This window comes from Poecile atricapillus, chromosome 3, assembly GCF_030490865.1.
Source record: "Poecile atricapillus isolate bPoeAtr1 chromosome 3, bPoeAtr1.hap1, whole genome shotgun sequence".
Taxonomy (NCBI): Eukaryota; Metazoa; Chordata; class Aves; order Passeriformes; family Paridae; genus Poecile; species Poecile atricapillus.
In genome coordinates this window covers 31,051,346-31,065,631 of record NC_081251.1, presented here as the reverse complement: position 1 = coordinate 31,065,631, position 14,286 = coordinate 31,051,346, and the positions used below count along the sequence as shown (strand labels likewise).

Genomic DNA, 14,286 nt, shown 5'->3' with positions numbered 1-14,286 from the left:
TCTCAGTAATGGTTTCCTTAAATACAGAGTGATCCTAGGACAATTATACTTGTACACTGGGAATCTTAGGTTAGAGATCTAACTTGAGGACTGCTGAATTTAGCTTAAATCACTGAACTCCTCAAACACTCGGAAGCAAGAAAAGAGCCTAGGGACACAGGAATTTGGGAGCAAGAAGACTCTCACCACAAGGCTAGCTCTCAGTGTCCACTCTGCTCCTCAAGCTAAGTCAGACAAAACCTAGCACCTACCACAGAACACAGAATGGTTGGGGGGACCTCTAGATGACATCTAGTCCAAGCCCCCTACAAGTTTACCTAGGGTAGGTTGCACACATGTGTTTACTCCAGGACTGCTTTTGACAGATAAATTTAGTCTTAAATCAAGTCTCTGTTCTCCCTCCTGGGGTAAGCATTAGCCATAAGTGTTAGCAGAGCAGCAGACAAATGCCTCTCACATCCCAGCCACCTCCATCCTGCCAGTCTGTGCAAACCTCACTGCATGCATTACCAGCTCATGGACTGCTCTCTGGGCAGAGCCAAGAAAACATGGAACACTGTTCCCAAATAGTCATTCCCCCCTTCTACACACAAAGATTCTGAAATGGGCACATCCTGGAAGTACTCTAACAAAAAAAAAAAACCTGCTCCAACAGATATAGGCATCCGATATCTGTGTGGAGTCTTAGATAGTCACATGAGCAGGAAGGGAAGACAGATACAGTATGTGATACTTCAGTGATGTTGTTTTCTTTACAGTTTGAACACACAGGACCTCTCAATCACTTCATTAGCACAAGGACATGCTGCTGTTAGAAGTAAATCAGAGTCCAGCAACAACCTGCAGTGTTACCAGCCTTAAAGGAGAGCTCTCTAGTAAGATGGTACCTCCACCGGAGCAGTCGTCACTCCAAGCCCGCCGTTTTCAGAGATCACAAAAGCACTGGCTACCCAGGATGTGATGGTATCAGGTACAATGGCATCCATTGTGGTTTCTGTGTCAGACCTGATGGCACAAGGGGAGAGCAGACTTTCAAAATCATCCATTTATGGACATCAGTAAGTGGACACATATGTTTAAAATGCATGAAAACTAAAGTTCAAATTCCTGGAAAGAAAAGCTACTCATTTTCCATTTTTTTTCCTTTTCTAACCATTTAGAAGTAATGTGATGGGATCAAAATTATTTCAAAAATTTAAATTACATGAATTGAAGGTAATTACACTGGATCACATTACATGTAATCCACTTTTACAGGTCCTTTAAAACTATCCCAGATGATGGTTGCTTCATGAACTTCTCAGCTGTAAAAGAATACAAGATTTGTGCTTCATGACACAGGTCAGATTTCACCATCACTTGACAGTTTGATCTGTTCACTGAATTAGGAGCAGATAGCAATAGATTTCTGGGCTAATCACCATCTTTTTATGTACTGTAGAGAAAAAGGCTAGGTCTCCCTATCCATTATCTCCCAGTTTGTAAATGTAAGAGTTTATTTCTTTTGTCTCTAGGTACTAGAGACGAAAGGAAAACATAGATAATATTAGATATTAATCCATTAATAGCAGATAATAGTAGATAAAAGTTCTAGCTACTTTTATCTAGCTTCTATTGAAACCCCTAGGCCTTCAGTCAGGCATAATCCTCTCTTGTGCAGTTGTACAACTCCTCATTTTTTCCATCTCTGATCTCACTTGTGGCCTCTAGGTGGTAGCAGAATATAAATCTACATTTTTAAGCAGTGCTCTTCAGTATAGAATGCTACTGAAACCCACAAAAAAAATGGCAAGTGAAAATTGGTTTCCTTTAGCTTCTAATTTATACCTCATTTTAGTGTCGATCCAAAGCCAAGTCTCTGGAAAATGTGTCCTCACATAGAGATTGCTGAAATCAGGAGGTCCATTTTTAGATATCGACATATCATCACCGAAACCATCCTCTATAGGTATCATTCCATCATCTACAAAATAAAAAATACTGTCCTACCTCCAAATATCTATATTTAGAAAACTCAAATAAATACAGTTAAGAAAAGTCAAATTAATATATTGTTAATTAATATATTGTTTGGAGTCTAATCTACAGCTTTGTTACATATGATAAGACTACTCTGGGACACTGGGAACTTTTTGATTTTAATAATAAAAAAAGTTTCACACAAATTTCTACGTGGCCTCTTAGGACTGCTGATGAAACTGGTGTAATTTGGCTACACAAGACAAACCACTGCAATATGTATCAATTGGAGCTGCAAATGAAAACTCTAATCATCCTTAGGTTTTTAAGGGGTAATGTCAACTGAAGTAAAAAAGGAAAATTTCTGAAATGCTTTTATGAATTCTGTATGTCTTGAACCTCTGAAATGTCAATGATTTGCAAGGCTGGATGCAACCTGTACGCAGCACAGTAAGAAGACATAATAGGGGCCCTATCCCATGGACCTCCTTCCCCACTCAGTAAATTAGATTTGGCTACATTTGTTGTATTACTTACAAAGAAAATGTTCCTTATCCTCCTCAAGAACAGCATCAGTTGATACCCAAAGGCTGCATTTCTGGATAAAATTTATACAGTATATCTCAATAGAGGACACTCAGGACATCAACAGTGCTTATCTATTTTCTTTTTCTCTTCTTTCTTTTTAGGTAAATAAAGTCATAGAGCAAGCATAAAACTAAAGCAAACAATATACAGAAACCTAAAAAAACTGAGATTATACGAATCTGAAAATTGCCATAATGACTGAAAAGTTTTCAAAGTGAAGACTATATCAGGCATAAATCAACCTGTATTTATGGAAGTATAAATATATTCCTTGGCATTCAAAGTATTACATATTGACAAAATTCACAATTCTAAACCCATATAAGCCATGAAAACATTACATTGTCTATATTTGCAAAAATTAGAAAGTTCATCTTTTTCTAGCAAGTGCACTAAGCAGTAAAAACACAACATCCTAAAATTATGAAAAAATTCAAAAAGTACCTGAAATACACCAAAAGAACCTCTGACCAGGGGGAAATACTGCACTGCACTGTATAAATTGAGCTCATGGAGGACCTAAAGGAAACAAAAAAAAAAGATCCAAAGACTGAATGCCAACTCACAGTTGTAAGAACTTTCACTGTAATTCATACAGCTGTACCACAACCTGTAGGTTACTTACCTCTCATGGCAAAGGGAAAATAATCTGTGACAGGATGAAGGGGGTTACATTGTAGTGGTTTTATGATTAATGGAAGAGTGGCCAAGACTGTAAACAAGCCTGGAATAGAGCCTATAGCCCACTGATATTTTATGGTACTTAGGCTAAGTCCTTTGACTACTTTAGGAATTATATATATTGTCAGCTCTTTCAAGCCATAGATGCAGTAAAGCTTCTGCAAGTAAAGGTAATTTAAACATACGAATAATTTATTCTGTGTTCCTAAGGAAAAAAAAATCTCTTTTATATTATTAACCTTAAGTAGCACAAAGCACAAATCATTTGTTATTTTTTGGTGACTTTGTCTTTTCTGAAAGAAGAAACTGCCAACAATTGTCTTAACAATTTATCAAATGAATAACAATGAAGTATTGATTGGAATTGGAAATGCTGTGCCTTATTACCTTTTAAGCCTTACAGTCTCTTCCACTCGTGTGACTTGCGAAAGTAAAAAAAAATTGCATAATTACAGGCTAAAAATCATGCTCAAAGAACATTATTTGTTCAGCATATAATCTGTAACATTTCCACAAACATACATCTTTCATACACGCAATAATGACAACATACTTACAGATTCTTCTGTTATGTCACTACTTTCTCCCAGAAGCTTTGCACTTTTATCAACAACTGAGACTCCAATTACTGATCCTGGCTCTGTTGTACTGATTTTAAGGGAGACTTTCTCAGATGGCTTGGCCTTATCTTTGCTCCAAGAGATTTTAATCTAGAAAAAAGTGAAACACAGCACTGATTTAAATTCTACAGTGATATTTACAGCTGTTAACAATTCCCAGGAAGCAATTTTTTAGATTTGTTTTGGCTATAATTAAGACCCTGGATTTGCTTTTCCTAACCTTTGGGGCACTGGGGATCACTGAGAGTCTTTTTTGTAGGACTTTTGGTAACTTGGATAAATCACGAGGCAAATAGAGACATTTTTCATGCAGTAGGACAAGCAGGCTTCCTACTGATGTGTGGTTATAAGTGTTAAAGGCTCCAGAGGAGAGAAAGAATTTGAACCCATCCAGGCTTTGAATGGTCTCACCTATAAAAAGTGATACTGAGGCTTTTATTTGCACAAAGGACCAAATCTCATCCTGCTAAGTAAGCTGGAAAAATCAATTCATTGATGCAATAAGCGTTTTGAGTTAAAGTATGGACAGTCACATGAAACACAAACACTGGTCACAATGTGACCACTGCCTGGCTAGAACAATTTTACAATTCTAGTCTTAGAGCACTTATGATACCTCACTATGTTGGCCAGAGTCATCTTTGGCTCAGAAATTGACCAAATCACTAAAAATACAAGGAGATGCTGTGCATCTGTTTAGGTGGAAAACACAGCACCAGTAGAAAGGACTTTCAAATATGCAAAAACTGGACTCTAATTGCATTGGTATTATCAAAATCTTTCCAAAGACTTGCAGAAACCTCAGATTAGATCCTCAATGAAAAGAAAAAAATTTTACATTTACAATACTATGATCCAAAATACTGTTTACGAAAACCAGACGGAAACATGGTCTCACACTCAAGTTCAATACAATTACCTTGTCATCCAAGGCAGGCTGGATGGGGACAGTGAGAGCATCATTTACAACCACTCCAAGCTCATCTACATAGAATACAAGTATAGATATCAAAGGAGCCCAGGAATTTTCTGCTGTTAAAGTGAATGTTTTTGTAGACTTTGTGCCAAAAGCCATAATTTCTTCCTTAGATAATACCTGAAAGAGAATAAAATCAAACACTCAAACTGTTGGTATCCTCAATATGTCATAAGCTCAGCAATTTATTCTACAAGTAGGTGCTAAAGAAGAGACACACAGATGTCTGTGATTCATCATTATTTTTACTAATTGGTAGTCCAAGTTCTGTGAAAGTGGGCACGGTAGCTGATGTAATATTTAAATAATATATTTTTTCTTTGTTTCAATTCCTGTATTACAATGGACAAGTAAAGAACTACAAAGGCACATGTATGGTATGAGAACATAATACAACAGTAATAGGGTTGGCTCATGTGAGTTTGGATCAGGCATATACTTTTAAAAGCAAACCTCCAAAACACCCCTACTTAGAACACTTTGCCTCATGGAAAGCATGAACTCAGGTCTAGGAAAGTGCTCCAGTTAAAAGCAGGCATTCCTTTTAACAGATCAGATTAGGGCTAGTCTAAGGTATCCCAAAAACCCAGATTTCATGTCCACAGCATCAACTTTTTCACTCTAGATTTGTCCCTACCAGATCATACACTTACTAAAGAAGACAGAGAGATGAAGGGCAGTTCCCTGCCTTTGGCTACATGGACCTGATTTATTTTAAACCTTCTAGAGAGCGTTTCTATTATAGAAAATACATATGAATACCCAAATTTTACATGGTTTTCCTAATTCAGTTTACTATTAAAGTTTATGAAAGAAAAAAGAATCCTAGCTACCATGGTCTCTAAGATGCTGACTGAACAAGACAGTTATGTGTTAAAGACAGGATGGGAAAATTAGGATAGTATATGTAATAAATCTTTCTGATCCTTTAAGATACAGTAGAGCAGCTGAGCAATTAAGCCACTACACAAGACATTTACTTTAATATGCTTTCTATGAATCTCCCTTGTTAACAACACCCCTCTGTCCACTGCACCATCTGTTTCCTTAGCAGGCAGCTCTTCTCACCCTGTACCCACAGGCTCAGCCTGCCAGTACTGAATCTGCATATGGGCTCTACCAGGCCCCTGCTTCCATCTGCATCTGCACACAAAGCCACAGTTGGGCTGCTCCTGGGACATCCTTGTCCTTTCTCGCATTGCAGAAGCTCTGCACAGTCAGAAACAGTATTGCTCTCACAGCTGCGTCTTGTCTCACATCTGCGAGCAGAGATAACCCAACATCCAGATCAGAGAAGCACTTCCTTACAGTGCCAGGGGCATTCCTCCCAGGTAGAAAAATAGAATTCTCTTTCAAAAAGGACCATCCTAGTGGAAAGGAAGTTTTTCAGCCTCCTCTTCCAGAAATCACAATTAAAAAATGCTGAATCTTTCAAATCGCATTCCACTCACTGGAGTATTTCTCAAGTTGGTAAAAGTCATCTTGGATTGTCCCCATATGTAAAGCCTGTAACTTACCAGATAGTGATACTCTCTCACTGGCTTGTTGCTTGCAATGCTCAGCTCAAAAGGCTTCCCAGCCTAAGAAAAGCACATGATTCATATGGATGAGTATGGAAAATCCATGAGTAACTTGGTTTTTATCGTGGCCAGTTTTGTCTCAGACTGTACCTTTATATCCTGGCTCCTTGTTTTAACCTGGAGATAAGTCTGACTGGGGGAGCTGAACACATCATAAACACCTATGTCGGTCTTACTGCTGAGGAACTCTGCCTGTGAGACAGTGCAAAAAACAACTCTTAACAAAACAGAAAAATCTGTGATGTTTATTTATGTAGTACAGCTTACAAGAGCATGGTAGCCTTAGCAAAAGTCCACTTTATGCTTTGGGTATCTGGGTTTTTTTTCCTTTGATATCATGGTGCAATTATTAAATCCCATTTGACAGGATCTCTCACTTTCTTTTCAGCTGTAACATGAAGTAACAAAAATAACAATAGGTGTCATGTCAGCTGTTGCAGATAGCAGGACAGCATATCACTGATCCCAGCCCATGCAATTTAGTATGGATGCTAGCTTTGGAGCAGGCTGCAGGGAGCTGCAGAAACTGCAGGCCCCATGGCCTCTCAGTCCTGCCTGAGAAGCTAGCCTGGGAAATTCATGGGAGGATTTCAAAACAATCCTCAGAGACAGAAAACAACTGCCAGGTGCTGTTTGTCTGTCCTCTTGTTTTCCTTGCAGGAGAAAGTCAGGAGGTGGTGTACACCACTGACCAATGATGGTGATGTAGTGATTTACTAACCAATAAGAGTTTATTTTCTGTACTTTCCACTAACTAGTCTATATAACATGGCTGAAGCAATAAACTAGAGATTCTCCTGTTCTGACTCCCTTGAGAGTCCGTGTCGTTCTTTCCAGCCGTTCCTAATCAGAACGACAATTTAGTGCATCAACACTCCAAAGCAACATGTTACAAAGCAGTACCTGAACTCTCAGAGTTTTTGTATCAGACAGGATTGGAAATTCAACATCAATTACTCCATTTTCTGGAACTGTGTAGTTCAGGACATGAACTGTCAGATTTCGCTCGTCTGTTGCCTCATTTTCCATGTGAGAAAATGAAGAGTGATGGAAAAGCAGGTCTGACTGTTGTGCAGTGATTGTTACAAGATTCTGCCTCTCTTCAGCTGTCAGCTGGTTGCTATCAGAACGAGACACCTTTAGCTAAACAAAAATAAAGAAAACACTCATCAAACCCATCAAACAGGGTAAAGCTAAAATATGCACAACACATAGCATGTAACAATATATTTGCACTCACATTATATCAAAAAAAATAAATGCATCCTCAGATTTCTCAGACATCAATAGCTTTATTTCTGTTCCCTCATAAGCACTGCAAGTAGGAATGTCAGGCAAGAACCAAATTATTCATAACTCCAGGGAATAAAAAAAGAGTAAAAGCAAAGTAGATGGAACTGAAAGGAGACATGTTGCATTTCAGCTCTCCCAATTACTCTTCTAGTTGTAAATGTTTATGTCTCAGCTAAACTATACATATCCTACCTACAGTCTGAACACTTAATTTTTTCACTTGCATTTCACCACCACAAGAAAGGGCAACCCAACATTTACATCATGTGGGCAAATAAGTCAGATGAACAGAGATGGTTCTGAGTCAGATGTGTTTATGAATTCATCAAATGAGTTGAAGACTGAAACCAGGCCCAAAATTGACAGTGTGCAACTTCTTCACTCCATCGTATGTCAATCAGCACTACAACTTACAACATTTATGCCCACATTCAAGCAGATTTTCATCCAGTAAAATCATTCTTATTCTGCATTATACACCACCAAAAAAATCAGCTTTTATATTGAAAAGCACAGAACTAATGTTTCCCTTTCTTTGTCCATAGATGTCACTGCATTACCTCTCCTCCTCAGCCATTATTTTCCTGTTCTCTCTCTGAAGAGCATATACTCTTCATGTAAGATCTCCACTTTTTAGTAACAGTAGCAGGTATTCATTCACACTTCTTTGGGATCATAACTGGACTATAACCTTCCTGTCTGCCAGCTGCAAGAATTGCCAGATGCCTCAGCTATCTCTCACCCAGTTCATCTTAGAAGATAAGAAAAAAACAGGTGGATTCAAACTGGGATGCAGGCAAAGAAAATGAAAAGCACAAAAAGCAAAAGCCAAAATGATCAGGTTAGCATAAAGCTACATCTTGAGCCAATCTCCTCTGGAAGAGTATACTCAGGCTAAATCACTGCTACTTAGGTCTCATTTCTATACAGTAAAGGCCCAAAAATTGATTCCCCTTTTCAACCAAAATGCAGTGATACAATATGCCACCACTGAAAAATGTAGAAATACTGTTGAGAGAAATGCAGTTGAGGGACAGAATGAAGAACATGAAATATGTCTAAGAGTGGACTGTAGCTGGCATGAAAAAGACAGGACAGACAAAAGGCAGAAACAACACTCACTTGAAAGCAATGTGGTTTGATGAATTATAATTGAATTATGTAAAAGCTGCTTAAATATACAAATTCACCATATAAAGTATATATTTGTCTATGTATATATATGTATTTATATACAGTTAGATATACAAATCCTATAAAGAGGTTTGAAACTTAATAACTAATCTGTTGTTTCAAAGCACAGTCAAAAAAACAAGCCAGTAAAGATTTCTCTTCCATTAGAATGATGACAAACTATACACAAATATATCCTGCCAAGACTACAGCATTCCCACTGTACTCTTTTCTAGAACAAATGCCTCCAAGTTTAGTATTTGCTGATATGTATTATGAAAAAAAAGGAGGGAATGTGAAAATAAATATGTATATTAAACATAAAAATCCAAGGCAAACTTTGTTATCTAAGCATAGAGGAAAAATCACACTAGTTTATCCATAGATGATAATCAAACAAAATAACTTACAGTAGCTATGAAGTTCAGAGATGGCTTTATAACTCTAGAGTAGTCCAGAAATTCAATAAAATAGTCACTTTGCTTTGGAAATATGATGGTACTTGAATTTTGGGAGACACCTGTTGAATAATTGTATGTGTTTAGACGATATTCATTTAACACATATAGTACTTTAGCAGCAATACAATTTACTGCCCGTGACTTTGAAATAATTCTGTCGTATTTTTCACCACTTCCACTCTTATCATGCTCCATCCTTCTAGCTGAGCATCAGTACAAAGGTAGTATATATACTGGTACTGCCTGCCACAATTAAATATAAGATATACCACACAGGGCTCAACTCACACAGACTATGTCAGAATGACACAAGGAAGGAACTTTTTAAATCCCAAATCAGCCAGCTTCACCTTCCAGAGTTTCTACAGAAAGTCTGTAATTACACAATTAAACCTAGTTTCTGGGACAGACACAAATTTTGTACACATGATTTTGTTAATTTTTTTTTTCTAATGTGCAGTGGAACACAATCTCACAAAAAACTCTCAGTTTGCAAATCAGTCCATCTAGAAGAGGCTAGACTGTGGACAGCCTAGGACCAGGCAACTCTTTCTACTAACGTGGCTTACAAATACACAATGTCAGGTAAATTTATGATTAAAGTTAAGTTTGCAAAATTCAGGCTAATGCTAGCAATTCTTTATGCCTGCTTTGCTTGTCAAAAAATGACCAGTCACTGACTTTAAGCTCCTATCAGAATGTGTTTCTTGGTTATTTAATAAATCATTTAGCATAGAACTCTATTCAACCAAGTTAACAGTTGGTTAAACTACTAAATTTCAGATAATATATTTGGATGTGGATGGTTTGTGCTGACATCAGTACAAGACAATTTTCTAGAGCTCCAACCTCTTCCACAAAGCAGTAGGGCACTCTGGATTTCTGTCAGACCTCACACAGCCACATACCTGTGAGTGACTCAGTCACCACCGCAATCATTTCTATCGGCTCTGTGTAATCGCTGTCACCGTGGTGCCACGATTGCTCAGCATTCAAGTTTTGCAACATTAGTTTGTTACAGGTCACATTCACAGATCCATTTATCTGCAATGTAGGAAAAAATAAGTGTTGAGCCAGAAAAGCCAAGGACACCTTTCTGTCTACAGTAGATTAGTTCTGGTTAAGTCCTCTAGCTCCCTCCATATACAAGTTTTGGAGGGTGAACACCAGAAAATTTTGAACGCTGACCCCTTATTTTTTTGCTGTCATCAACCATTTTTATTAAATCCAGTAGAAGTTCACTACTTTTTTGGAGGCAACAAAGCTTTATGGAAAAAGTTCCTTTTCTTTTTTTCCTAATTTCTGGAATTATCCACTTCCACATGGCTAGAGCAGTGGTACCTAAGCACTTTACAGGAAAATACAATTAACAAGTTCCTGCTGAGGAGAGGGGTATACCCTATTCAACATCTGAGCTCAGATTTTCTGTAGACTAAGTGCTGCTGAAGGCACTGAAGTGGCAGAAGTAAGCAAACAGAAAATCAGTGTCACTTCATGAAGCAAAAATTTAACCTTTTTTAATACAGTCCACATCTCAAAAGTAAAATATCTGATTTTGCAAAGAGAATGCAATGAATCTATTGCCTCTTTTAAGCCTTCAGACTGAAACTGTGTGTCTTTTTAAATTTCATGCTTCAGGTTACAATTAGTGCAATAGCTCAAATGTAATTGCTGCCAATTAGTAGGCAGAATGTTTTGGTTTCTACCATGCTAGAGATTCACCTAGACAACTGGAGTGTTCTCCTCCGGCCTTGTGACACAGAGCTCAGTGTGCAGGGCCAGACAGAGGGCCAGAGGACATTCCTGAGCATGGGTCCTCCAGCACCTATGCAGCTCCTGGAAAATTTTTCTACGTGGGTCAATTGGTACTCTCCAAAATAAGTGCCAGGCACAAGTAAAGGGAGCACGGGTGGCAAGTCTTGTTCCCAACAAGCAGTCTGAATATAGATGCTTTAGGCTGTAAATTGAAGAGTTTAACACTCTCCAGCTGAATTCTGCATTCAGGAATGATTCCAAGCGTCATTTAACCCACAACAGGACAGTGGTTAAAGAAACTACTAAGAGATGACTCACCTCCATTGTTGTTGTTATATTTCTCTTGTTTGTCCAGTAAGAAACAGAAAGGCAAGTGATTGTTACAGTTCCCTTTACTGGCTTTCCATATGTGTACCTGAAACACATCAGGCAAAGTGAAACACCATCCTCCAGGACTTGGGGTCCTGAAGACCTCCCAAGGCAAAAGATCCTACCAAAGTACTATTCTCTGGCTTCAAACATTTCTACTTTGAAACATGGAGGTTGCCATACTGACACCAGTTTATCAACATTAAAGCTGGAAGCCCAAAACCTGGAGAAGATACACAGTGCTGCTCTTTCCATTACACAAGTTCTACAAACCTATTAAAATTATTATGGGCTGTATGATGTACAAAAGTTAACTGTGCTAAGCTAAAAGCTGAAAGCAAGTTACTGAACAGAACACTGATGTAGTATCATAACTAATATGCAGTAGAGGCAAAACAGGATGTGGGAAGTGTAAGAATTTTGCTTACCAAATACTGCTAACACAAAATGACATATCTCCAGATATTTGTTAATAATTATTACTACTTATTTAATAATCACAAGTGTCCAGAAATCATTGCAAACAATGTCCAGCTGTGGCAAATGTGAAAACTGTAACATACTCCCTTCTTAGATGACAGTATAACCTTGCAGTCACTAAGCAGAAATAACATAATTTTGTGTAAATGTTTCCAAATCATATTTAAGAGAAGCCATGATGCATCAGATTGAGACAGAGAAATGAATGTGGGGAGGAATGACATGGGGACAGACAGGACACCTAAAATCATTCTGGTCCTCAGCATACATGCAGGTGTGATAATTTTAAAGTACTTTAAATCATTATACAGCCACTGAAGTAATATCAAAGCTGAAAAGCAGATGGAAAGAAAAATCAAGCAGCGTAGATATGGGAATAACTCAACAGTCTTGTATTTGAACTCAGTCTTTCTAAGCAGACCTAAATACAGTAATAAGCTGCCATTAACTTTGAAATGATACTGCCATTGGGCGGCATCCCTGTACTTAACTTGATCTAAAAACACCCCAGAGAAGAAAAAGAGTTTCACGACATCTACAAGTGTAAGTGGAATATAATCTCTTTGTATAAAGAGACATTATGTCTATAAAAACAGTCACCAGGAATGAAGTCATTCTCTATAAATAATTATGATGTATCAGTAAAACTTTGTCACTGCTGGGATTCAATCTCAGATGGTTCACTGGTGTCTAAATACGAATTTATTACAGCAGACAAGTACACTTTCAAACACCTTATGAGTATACCAAATGAAACAGTCAAGTATCCTGTGGAAGACTAAAACAACTTACGAAACCAAGTATTAGCTGGCACATAATGGATTCCAAACACAAAGCAGAATTGGTGGGTGGGGAAACAAGAACTTTATTTAAATTGCCCCTTATGATATTCACAGAATCATAGAATGGTTTGAGATGGGAGAATCTTAAAGGTCATATAGTTCTAACCCCCTTGCCAAATACAGGGATGACACCCACCAGATCAGGCTGCTCAGGGCCCCATCCAACCTAGCATTGATAGTTTATAATATCAGGGTGCATGGACTCCATGGAATAAAGTATTTTCTCAAAGTCCAAACATTTAATTTAAGCAGCTTGCTAAACAATCATTTCTGCATTTCCCTTAGAAATGGACTACTTTTTCAGAAAGTATTCATTATAAGGCATTAAATAACCTACGAAATACCCTTTATTTCAGTCGTCTTGGATGGATCCATCAGGATCTGACCCTCATCTTCAAAAATTAAATTAATTCATATTTGAGATTAATGCACAGCAAATTTTTGTCTAGATATTTAATACATATTACAAGCAAGAAACTGAGGAAATTTTCAAATAAGGTAGCTGAAAATGTATAGCTATTGTCTACAAGTAAGATTGCCAGACCTAAAGAATTTACTAGAAGTCTGAAGATCTACTGAACCTTGTTACAACAAAATCCAATAACTAGAAATGGATACTAGCCAACTAATTTTGAATAGATGGGACTTTATTAGCATTCTAAATATAAGTTTTCACTTTGACATTTAGATACCCACAGTAAGTTTCTTAAGAGTAAGGGTGACAACAGTATCAGTGATTTACTTACTTTGCAGAGACAACACCAGTTACATCTTCATCTCTCAAAGCGTAGTATAAGGGTGTTGTTATCATGACATCAAATTTTGGTAAAACTAAAAACAAAATTACAAGAAGCGTTAAATTCACTGAAGGAATATTTATTTTTTTAAGTAACAAGGGTAGAACATGTAATTTGATAAAGACTACTATTTTCCTAGGTAAAATGTATTTTTAACCCAATCCCCAGACTACAACTTTTTGTAGAAAGGAGAAGAAAGCATCACAAAAACAGCCTGCATATAAGCCTGTAAGTCTGAAATATAAAACATTTAGCTTATTCCGCCTTTACAGAATCAGCAAGCTTCACAATCAGATACTATGCAGATATTTTGGGATCATTAAAACCACCAAAGAATAACAGGGCAGCTGATAAGATGGTATTTTTTGTCAGTATCAGAGAAGCCAAAAATTTGGAAATTAAAATTTCTGTGAGTATTTAAAATGTTCACACCAGACAAGGGAAGCTAGTATAAATTAATGGAGAATCACTACTGATTTTGGTCACTACTAAATGCCCTTAAATAATACTTACCATATTCCATCACTTGAAATCTTTGATAATGAACTTGACCCTATTGGAAAAAAATAATATGAGAAAATACATACAGTTGTGGTTAGATTTGTAAGTTTAACATATCTTCTTGGCCAAATCCCACCCATATGCAAGTCAAACTACAATTTCTGACATGGTGTTATTTTAAATCACGGCTCAATCCCTATCAGCTCCTGGA

At 37.4% G+C, this 14,286-nt stretch overlaps 1 protein-coding gene across 1 annotated transcript in view; it reads right to left on the bottom strand.

Moving 5' to 3' along the window:
* The window catches only part of CD109 (CD109 molecule), a 69,944-nt gene that overhangs the window by 31,961 nt on the left and 23,697 nt on the right, over positions 1-14,286 (bottom strand). The window contains exons 6-19 of the mRNA XM_058836581.1: positions 14,088-14,127; positions 13,524-13,608; positions 11,405-11,501; positions 10,240-10,375; positions 9,281-9,390; positions 7,308-7,547; positions 6,495-6,596; positions 6,342-6,404; positions 4,768-4,944; positions 3,786-3,938; positions 2,992-3,066; positions 2,497-2,557; positions 1,828-1,963; positions 888-1,005 (exon numbers count right to left, since the gene is read on the bottom strand). Of these exons, the coding sequence (XP_058692564.1) occupies positions 888-1,005; positions 1,828-1,963; positions 2,497-2,557; positions 2,992-3,066; positions 3,786-3,938; positions 4,768-4,944; positions 6,342-6,404; positions 6,495-6,596; positions 7,308-7,547; positions 9,281-9,390; positions 10,240-10,375; positions 11,405-11,501; positions 13,524-13,608; positions 14,088-14,127 (1,593 nt within the window). The remainder of the gene's footprint in view (positions 1-887; positions 1,006-1,827; positions 1,964-2,496; positions 2,558-2,991; positions 3,067-3,785; positions 3,939-4,767; positions 4,945-6,341; positions 6,405-6,494; positions 6,597-7,307; positions 7,548-9,280; positions 9,391-10,239; positions 10,376-11,404; positions 11,502-13,523; positions 13,609-14,087; positions 14,128-14,286) is intronic.